General features: G+C 45.0%; 1 protein-coding gene across 1 annotated transcript; it reads left to right on the top strand.

The window, feature by feature from the left end:
* The first annotated feature begins 3,037 nt into the window (after positions 1 to 3,037).
* On the top strand, positions 3,038 to 8,918 carry LOC145398089 (chymotrypsinogen A-like). Its single transcript, XM_080271044.1, has 6 exons — positions 3,038 to 3,043; positions 6,280 to 6,441; positions 6,618 to 6,791; positions 7,419 to 7,660; positions 8,174 to 8,593; positions 8,861 to 8,918. The coding sequence occupies exons 1-6, from the start codon at positions 3,038 to 3,040 to the stop codon at positions 8,916 to 8,918; spliced, it is 1,062 nt and encodes a 353-aa protein (XP_080127170.1).
* The last annotated feature ends 1,854 nt before the right edge of the window (positions 8,919 to 10,772 follow it).

The raw sequence follows: 10,772 nt of genomic DNA, 5'->3' as shown, positions 1-10,772 counted from the left end.
TATTCTGTTATGTTATGCTATGCTACTCACCTTTGTATCAGGGTAAAATATTCTTCCCATGTGCTCCGTATACAGCTTCTCCAAGACGCCCATCTCCTTCAGGCTGGTGAGGGCGTGGGAGATGATGGGCGTGTAGGGTGTGTGGCGGGGCAGCAACCAAGCTAGGGCTGACCAGTAGATCTAAAAAGGGGAGAAGTGTAGGTTAGGTGGTGGTGGTGGTGGTGGTGATAGTGGTGGTGATAGTGGTGATAGTGGTGGTGGTGGTGGTGGTGGTGGTGATAGTGGTGGTGGTGGTGGTGATAGTGGTGGTGGTGGTGGTGGTGGTGGTGATAGTGGTGGTGGTGGTGATAGTGGTTGTGGTGGTGGTGGTGGTGGTGGTGGGAGTGGAAGGAAGTACTGATATGATTATTCTTAACATCATGACTTTACATCACAGAAGATAAAGTATGGTCTCTCTTTCTCTCTCTCTCTCTCTCTCTCTCTCTCTCCCTCTCTTTCTTTCTCTCACACACACACACACACACACACACACACACACACACACACACACACACACACACACACACACACGCAACACCACTCACTCCACACCACAACACACTCCACACCACAAAGGAAACCTGCTCACCCACACAACAAACTACCCACCATTTCCTTCATCACATACGTGGTCTGCGTCAAATTCTGCCTCTGCCTAATATAATCCATGTAATCGCCAAATATTATAAGTGCGTGTGTGCCGTCCCTCACTCTCTGCACAATATCCTGGTAGAGATCGTCCCAGTTGGTGATAGGTCCCATGTCCAGTTTGCGTCCTATGGCTGAGAGTGTGGGCGTCTTTGAGCTTTTTAAATAGAGAGGAACTGGACTTCCATAATCCAGCATTGCCACTCTGAAACATGAAGGATTTTAGCAGAGGAACAGAGGTTTAGGGATTAGTTTTATTGAGGATTAGGATTAGCTAAGTCCTTGCTGTTTATTTCATGTTGGTAGTAGTTCATGTTTGATTCTTGTTGGTAGATTGTTTTGTTCAGGTTAGAAGAGTTGTATGGTATTATTATTATTATTATTATTATTATTATTAGTGGTGGTGGTGGAGGTGGTGACAGTAGTAGTAGTAGTAGTAATAACAACACCAATAATCGCTAAAATCTCACCTTATATCAGCCATCGCCAAATCCTCCACAGTTTCATATCTCGTCGGGAATACTGGGACGGTTAACACAGCCACCAAGTTACTCATGTAGGCAGCTGCTAAGATGTCCACCACCACCCACCACACCACCAGCCACACCCTCGCCCACCACACCCGCACCGCCCTGGCTTGCATCGCCTGGCCCACAAGAACTGCCGCGACCTGGGATGAGAGAGGGATATGATGATCCTTCTGCTGTCCCTCTAGACCTCTCTGCTGTCTCACATTTTATACCACACTTCCCTCTGTTGCAATTAATGTGTGAGGTGCGGTAGTATGAAGTGTGCCAGTGTGAGGTGTGAGGTGAGTATGTATGAGGTGTTGTTGTATGAAGTGTGGCAGTGTAAGTTGTAGTAAGTTGTAGCAGTGTAGTGTAGTGTAGTAGTGCACACATTTTCCCAGTGCTGTGCACCACCTGAATGATCTGCACAAAAAGTCTTAAATATAGATCAAGCAGAGCATATGTAAACACTACCAAAGTATTTTTACCCCGAGAGAGAAGCCAAGGGGATCATGGAGGCCCTCAAGAAGATACATCAGGAAGGACAAAACCGCAGCGACGATAACCGTGGTAACCAAGATCAGTCCCCACATCAGGGTCGTGAAGGGGTACAGTACATTCCTCCACTGCGGGACGGGGGGTGGGACTTTAATCATGAACTTGTAGCTGTAGCCGGTGTAAGGATAGGTGTAGTCAAAAGCGTTCACGGAATCGTAGTCGAGGAGCACAGAGTTGATGATGAGATCTTTTTCCCCGCGTTCAATCTCCCCGAGCATTCCTACGAAGTGCCCATCCTCGAAGGACCCCCATTTTCCATCAGCTGTCCCGAAATTGGATGAAAATATGAAGTTGAACTTGTCAGCGATAATGCTTAGGGCGTCCCAGTTTTGTCCGGTGCAGCTTCCATCCTCTGCTTCGTATAACAGCGGTACGTCATCACACCAGGCAGACAGTTCAAGCATCTGGCCTCCAAAGTCCTGGAATCGAGATGGGAAAAGCGCCTGGCGACTACTGAACCTCTCGGGACTCCAGACTCCGAGGGATGGTAAAAGTAGAGAACGCCCCTGAGTGCTGAGTTGCATGGGCAGGCTGGTGTATGCGTGTAGGCGTGGTGCTGAACCCCTGTGTGCTGATTCTGTGTATGCTGACTCTCTGTAGGCTACTTGCAGCAGCAGGATATAGAAAGAGCGTTGTATGACCGGCTGAGCCAACACAGCGGAGGCGTTGAACTGCGGGTCGAGGCAGAAGAGGACAAGGTAGTTTGGATTCCAGTTGGTACTGTTTGTCAGGAGGAGGAGAAAGGCAGTGGGGTCGTCGTAGAAGAAGAAAATGACGGTGAGACGGGTACCCTTGGTGTGGCGGGCAGGGTGGCGTGTATGCAGGAGGGAGTGTTGCGACGCCACCACCACAGGGCTGATGGCGACTCCTGCAGTCCACACCAGTCCACCCACGTCCACCAGGTGTTGGCTGAGGTTGTCCGTCACCACCACCAGATCCTGCCCACCCAGCGGACCAGACACCATGGACACCAGGGCATCATAGACGAGGGTATGGCCAATGTCTGTGGAAGAACAGTATCACAAACTCAAGTCACTTCCTTGTCATTACGGAGATCTGTTTTAATAGGAAGACTAAGATACGTAGGATATTTATTTTCTACTTTCTTTGTGATCCTGGAAAAACAAACTGGATTTAGGACAGCGAACTGACCATGTATATATTAGGAGCAGGTGGTGTGTTGTGCCTTACCTGTCTCCATTTGGGGCAGGTAGGCAGAGGCAGCCCGAGTGAGACAGAAAACCAGGAGGAGAACCAGGCTGAGATGTGTTCCCGACGCCGACATGGTGGTCAGTGACGAACCATCCAGCCTACTCCAAGTCCGCCTCAGATTCCAATTCTTCTTCGTAAACATCTTGACCTTACACTTTGACCTTCAAACCCTTCACTCCGATGACGCATTTTACATTACTCTGGCACGAGAGGGACGCCTTCAAGTGGTGGCACCGACATGACCGGGTGGTGGAGCTGCCTGGTTATTCAAACGTCCCTCAGCTTATCCCCTGAGAGGAGGATGGTGGACTGCAGGAGGAGGGTAACTTCGACCTGCAGTCCACTGGGTTCACATTCAGATGAGAGTGGGGCTACTACTACTACTGCTACTACTACTACTACTACTACTGTGTGACCTTCATCTCATTTATTCTTGCTACCGCCAAAGAGTTACTGGAGTTAATTTATGCTCTCATCTTAATTCTATAGCACGCTTCGTAACCCCTCTTTCTTAGCGATTTATTATGTCTTGTAGGTGATACAGCAACCTTCGCAATCCCTCCTTAACGATTTATTTTCCTGGTGTATGGTATTATTATCGTGTATGTAATTTATTTTCGTATATCAATATACTTTGCACCTCTAACATACAGGTGGATGTTGAGGTGTGATATGCAGAATAAATCGCTATGTAAGAGGCGTTGAGATGCACCACGTCCTCACCTTATACCAACACCTTAATTTTTTTGCTACAATGATTTTGTATGTGTATGGGTGCTAAAGAAAAGTCATCATCATCATTATCATCACCATCATCATCATTATCATCATCATCATCATCATCATCATCACTAACCTAACAACTCAAACACCAAGAATTCATTATCATCATCATTATCACTAACTTAACAACTCAAACACCAAGAATTCATCACCATCCTCATCCTCATCCTCATCACCATCATCATCCTCGTCATCATCATCATCATCACTGACCTTCCAACTCTCAAACACAAAGGATTTAAACCCGGAAGATGCGTTCAAACTTAAGGTCACGAACGCAATAGGAAACTCGACATTTATGTGCAAAATTAAGAGCCAAGTAAGAGATTATTGGTTGAGGGTATCCAGTGAGACTCGTACAAGTAGTAGTAGTAGTAGTAGTAGTAGTAGAAGAGATTCGTACAAGTCTGTGGTTTAGTTCACATTCAGAATTCCAAATATTTCTGTCGTATTCATCCATCATCTCGTCCTTTTTTTGGCCCACCAGGAGCGTAGGATCTCGGGGCTAGGCTGTTAAATAGTGGCTGTAGTGGTAGTAGTAGTAGTAATAATAATGGTAGAAGTCGTAGTCAGTGATTTGGTCGGCATTCAAAATTCAAACCTCTATGTCTGTTGTACCCATCAGTCATCTAGTCTTTTTTATTTATTTTATTTATTTATTTATTTATTTTTCGGGGGCCCACCAGAAGCGTAAGATCCCTGGGCCAGGCTGTTAAGAACTAATAATGATTTGGAGGGTTGGTACTTGAGTTTTGGATTGGCTTTTTGTGTTTCTGTGGCATAAACACAATATTGGTGGTTACATACGGAATCTCTCTCTCTCTCTCTCTCTCTCTCTCTCTCTCTCTCTCTATCTATCTATCTCTCTATCTCTCTCTCTCTCTCTCTCTCTCTCCGTTTAGCTAAGGTCTTTTACAGTTTTCCATGCTCTCTTTCACATGATTAACACTTGGTTAGGGTCAGTTATACGTTTGCTCTCTCTCATTTACGTTTAGTGAAGGGTGATTATTCTCTCTCTCTCTCTCTCAAGAAAGGTCGGTTCCTGAATATTTTGTTTGATGTTAATATTGTTGTTTTTGTAGTAGTAGTAGTAGTAGTAGTAGTAGTTGTTGTTGTTGTTGTTGGACTGCTGGCTTCACCTATCGACATCACGTGATTAATTTTTCACGACAAATTCTAATTCCAATTTTCTGGCGTATTTTGAGCGAAGAAAATTTTAAAACATGGCGGCAGTAAGAGTTTTTCTGGGTCAGAGGTAATTACTGGGGGGGGGGGAGAGAGAGAGAGAGAGAGAGAGAGAGAGAGAGAGAGAGAGAGAGAGAGAGTGGGAGGGAAGAGGGGGAATGGAGAGATATGTTTGTGTGTGTGTGTGTGTGTGTGTGTGTGTGTGTGTGTGTTTTATATATATGGAGGATATAAGACCTCCCCACGCCACAAGCTCCTAGACTTCACCCCACCATGAAGCTAGTTTTCCTGCTTTGGGTGGTAAGCGTGTTGTTTTTTCATATTAATCTGATCATGTAGAGAGGATGGAGAATGAGAGACCGACTAGGAGAGTGTAGGTGAGGAATTAGAGACTGACTAGAGGCGTGTAAGTGAGGTGGAAGGGGAGAGGAGGAGGGGATGAAGTGAAGGGTTGGGGTAGAGAGGATGGAGAATGAGAGACTAACTAGAAGAGTGTGTGTGAGTGAGGTGGATAGGGAGACCGTGGATGAGATGGAGGGACTGAGTGGAGAGGATGAAGAATAAGAGACTAACTAGAAGAGTGTGTGTGAGTGAGGTGGAGGGGGAGACCGTGGATGGGATGGAGGGATGGGGTGGTGATATATATGAGAGAGGGGAGAGTGAGTTAGAGGAAGGGCAGCCAAATGACAGAGGACAAGGCTACATGGAGGCGATTTGTTTGTGACCACCCCATACTGGATTGAGGGGTCTGACTGTAAATAGATAGATAGATAGACAGACTGAAGGATAAATAGATGGAAGGGTTGATGGATAGATAAAATGGGGAGTATAACAGCCAGAGCCAGATAGATAGATAGATAGATAGACAGACAGATAGATAGATAGATAGACAGGCAGATAGATAGATAGATAGATAGATAGATACAGACTATATAAACTTCCACCCTTTCCTCTTTCATCTGTAAAACCTTGTAATTCTGGGCCAGGTTAAAGTGAAGAGAGTATAACACCTGCCCATTACAGGTGTGTGGGGCAGGTGTGTATTGCCAAGGTGATCTGAGGGGAGAGGAAGATGCTTGGAGACTCAGCCCAACCCTTAAGACAGATGGGAAGGTAAGGTTAAGATGGCTTATGTTCAGGAGTGTGTATTATTGTGTGACTAGTAACCAAGGAGACTCATAACAACATCACTAGTCGCTGGAAGTATTATTATTATTATTATTATTGTTGTTATTATTATTATTATTATTATTATTATTATTATTATTATTATTATTATTATTATTACTATACTTCAGAAACAACCTCTAGCACTTTCAGTCACCCTTCTCGTACATCTTTCCAGATCGTCGACATGAACATGATTGAACTCCATGATGATGTTGATGATGATGATGAACAGAGCTTTGACGAGACACCCCCACCCCGACACCCCCTTAACACTCTGCAAGGCGACCCGAGAAAGGCAAGAAAGGGAGAAGAAATTTTAAGAAGCGGAAAGACACAGGTAAATGAAGAAGAGAAGACAGATAGGCGTTTTTAGGTCAAGTAGGAAAGAAACTTAATGCAAGAACTCTCCTCCTTATTTTTAATCTTTGCTGTCTATTTATCTATTTATTTGTCTGTCTATCTATCTATCTATATATCATCTATCTATCTATCTATTTTATGTATTTTTTTCAGGCAGCATCTCCCTTTGCAAGCGGGCTCCAGGGTGGCACATCCGCCTCACAGGACACTCTCCCCACCCGCATCCCTCTCCTCGCCTCACCCAAGCAGTGGGCAGTGGGTAGCGGCTGTTTCTGTGGATCGTCCAAGGTCTGGCGTGTGGTTGATGGGGTTGATGTGGTGCCAAAGGTTCGTATTTGAGGCTAGGGTGCTATAGAGGGACGCCTTCACGTGGTGGCGCCGATAAGCAAACGTCCCTTAGCTCCCTCCCAATCCACCCAAACATAGTCGTTGGACAGCAACTGTATTTGTGGACTGTCCCAGGCCTTGCGTGGGGTTGATGGGTCTGATGACATACCACAGGTTCTTAATTAAGGCCCTGGTGCCAGAGAGGGACGCCTTCACGTGGTGGCACTGCTCTACAAACGCGCCATAGCTCTGTTTCGCGAATCTCTTTTATTCCGCCGTGGCCTTAGTGTAATCCCTCCCTGTCCCCCCTTAATCAAGGTTTCTCAGCCTCACATCCTTAGCGAATTATTTTACATATTTAACCATAACACTGTCTTGTGATGTATAGTTTCAGTTTATCAAGGGAAGCCTGGTAGCTCCTCTTCTTTGACGATTTATTTTGCCTATTTCAGTCAGATAGTGTCTGTTATATGTTTCTTTACGATGACTAAGCTAATAATATAAAGGGAAAGTTAACATCCCTAGCGATTTATGCTACCCGATCCACATAACCTCAGCACGTCTTCTATAGCAACTTATCCTACTCGATCCCAGCACCTGTTCTCCAGCGGTTTATTTGATCCACAGAACCGCTATCCTTGGCATGTGGGCCTGAAGAGTCCTGGCGGTGACGCTTACTGGTGTGGAGGGGCGATTATCAACGATAGATACGTGGTGACGGCGGCCCATTGTGCGATGGATAAGGACAACAACCCAGAATATCCCGACAATATCCTAGTGGGCATCGGCGACCACAATATGAAGTCCCATGTTGACGATACTGTTGTGACGAAAACTGTGAAGGTTGAAGAGGTGATCGTGCATGAACGGTAAGAGAGGGAGAGGGAGAGAGAGAGGGAAAAAGAGAGGGTGGGATAGAGGGAAAGGGAAAAAGAGAGGGTGGGAGAGAGGGAGAGGGAGGGTGACCACGATATGAAGTCCCACGTTGACGATACTTTTATGACGGATACGGTGGGGGTTGAAGAGGTGATCGTGCATGAACGGTAAGAGAGGGAGAGGGAGAGAGAGGGAGAAAGAGAGGGTGAGAGAGGGAGAGAGAGAGGGTAAGAGAGGGGGAGGGTGACTAAGATGTGCAGTCGGATATTGAAGATGCCTTGATGGCGGATATTGTGAAGTTGAAGAGATTATCCTGCGTGATGGGTAAGAGAGAGAGAGAGAGGGGGGGGGAACTTAGGGAGAAATACACATCTCTTCTGTTACTGTGAATTTTGTTATCATGAACCAGTTACAATGACTCCCTTACTACAACTGCTGCTGTGAAACCTACTATGGTACTATTACCGTGAATGTACAAAATATTCCTCTCTCCCCATCACCTCTAGCTACAACCCGAGCTCATACAACAACGACATCGCGCTGCTCAAACTCTCCAAATCTCTTAACCTGGGCGTGTCTGAAGATGTAGGGTCGGTGTGTCTGCCTCCAAGCAAGCGGTCCAAGTACGAGAAGAATGTGGGGACGGCTACAGGCTGGGGGAAGCTGAGTACGGAAGGAGAACAGCCACCTGTCCTACAACAAGTCCTTCTGCCTATCCTCCCTTCAGACTGCTGGGGATATGACCACTTGATCACGGAGAATATGCTCTGTGTGCTTCCCGTGTTTGGCGATACTTGTCAGGGTGATTCCGGGGGCCCTCTGGTGGTGCAAGAAAACCGTGGGTTTACGCTGGTGGGGTTGACTTCCTTTGCATTTGGAGAGTGTAATCAACGAGGGACACCCACCGTCTTCACCAAAGTCTCAAGGTAAAGTCTCTGTCTCTCTACCTATCTGTCTATCCATGTATTTTACTGCCTATCTACTTATCTATCTGTCTATACATTGGTTGGACTAATTTCATACCATTTTCATGAAAGTCTCAAGCTGAATTCTGACTATCTGTCTATGCGTCCATATCGATCTGTGTGTGTGTGTGTGTGTGTGTGTGTGTGTGTGTGTGTGTGTGTGTGTGTGTGTGTGTGTGTGTGTGCCAGTTCGTCAGGTGAACAAAAACTAATTAACCCTTTCCTCAGGTACGTTGACTGGATAAAGATTAAAACCAGGGATGCCAGTTACTGTGACATCTACTAGAGGCCTGCGTTACACCTTTCCACAAGTGACTTTCCCTGGACTTTTTTTTTTTTTTAATGCAAGAAAGAAGAAACCAAAGACCATGAGCCCGCAAACCGTTCCTTCCAAGAAAAATAAAAAAAATACAAAAGTGAGCCAAATTCAAGATCCGTTCATTTCGAGATACCTGGATACAATGAAATACTGGAGATCATAGGAAGTAGGAAATACAGACAGGGGAAGACTGTTCCAGAGTTGACCCCCTGCATAAATGAAGGACTGGGAGCATTATATAGTTGGACCTCAGTAACTTCTGTCACTGATGTTTTGAAGATTAACACCTTTCTATTACGGACTTATTCTGCGTGTGTTTTTGATGGAATATTTATTGCTTTGAACTTTTTTGAAATATTTCTTTAAGCACGTCCTCGTTCTAAGTACAGGACCGTCCATATATTGCGCTGTCCGGTCTAGTGTGCTCAGTCTGCTGGTGTGGGTAGCGAAGACAGTTTGCTCCATTAAATTACCACTGCTGTCTACCTTGCAGTCAATGGGGATCAGAGAGAGAGAGAGAGAGAGAGAGAGAGAGAGAGAGAGAGAGAGAGAGAGAGAGAGAGAGCAGAAAGCGGTCAGGAATCTTGGTTACTATTCAATAAACTCTTCAGTCCTACTACACATGACTAGCAACTGAGCTGAAAGGGATAGGGATCTGCTTCAGGTGATAACAGATGAGTCTCCTTGGTTACTAGTCAAATCAACCCTCCAGTATGACTAGAAATGGCTAACAACTGAGCTGAAAGAGGTTAGGGATCTTTGTCAGGTGATAACAGATGAGTCTCCTTGGTTACTAGTCAAATCAACCCTCCAATCTGACCACATGACCAACAACTGGGCTGAAAGAGGTTAGGGATCTTCGTTAGGTGAAAACAGCTGTCTCCTTGGTTACTAGTCAAATCAACCCTCCAATCTGACTAGAAATTGTTACAAATTGAGATAAAAAGGGGTTAGGGATCTTTGTCACCTAAAAAAACAATCAGTAATAGTAACCCAGAGCCGTCCCCGCCCCACACAAGGCCTGGGTCGCTTGATACATAGACTCCTGTACTGTAGCGAGAACTAGTGTGTGAATTGCACCTGTATCCTTATATAGACTATGTATCTTTGCACTTAATAAATGGTGTGTGTGTAGCAGCAGTGCAGTGTGTTATTGTTCTGCCTGTCTAACATGTATCTGTCTATTTATCCATCTATCTATCTATCTATCTGTCTATCTACTATCTATCAGTCAATTAATCAATCTGTCTATCTATTTATCTATTTATCTATCTGTCTACGTCTGTCTCTGCCTAAATTCTATCTATACCTTCCCATCTACTTGTTAACCTACCTATGTCTGTTTCTATCTATCAATCTATCTATCTAGCCAGACACTTTGATCCTGGAAGAGGTGGCCACAGACAAATGTCTTCATGTCACCCTGTCCTCCGCCATCCCGCTGCCCTTCCTCCAACTCACACCATCCCCATTCACTCATCTCCTCACTCCAGTCTTGCACCTCATCCTCGGTCTCCACGTCCCCCTCTCTCCTTAATAATAATAATAATAATAATAATAATAATAGTCTTGAACGTAGGAATGTTGTATGTTTCAAATTCTAGCTCTTGTCTGTAAATCTATATCGTGTTTGTGAATGTAAATACCTAAGCATTATTTGTAAATATAGATCATTTATTTGTAAATCTAGACCTTTTTGTGAATTTATAATGTTTGTAAATCTAGATCGTGTGTGTGTGTGTTTTCTTTTATGTAATTGTGTTTGTGAATCTTCTCAGACTGTTTGTGCAGCTTGCAAGACGCACTTTTGAATTTCCCTCC

Source organism: Coenobita brevimanus, chromosome 44 (assembly GCF_032717465.1).
Source record: "Coenobita brevimanus isolate Jiangsu-jjx chromosome 44, ASM3271746v2, whole genome shotgun sequence".
Classification (NCBI taxonomy): domain Eukaryota; kingdom Metazoa; phylum Arthropoda; class Malacostraca; order Decapoda; family Coenobitidae; genus Coenobita; species Coenobita brevimanus.
The sequence above is the reverse complement of the archived record's forward strand: the minus strand, read 5'-3'. Positions and strand labels throughout refer to the sequence as shown.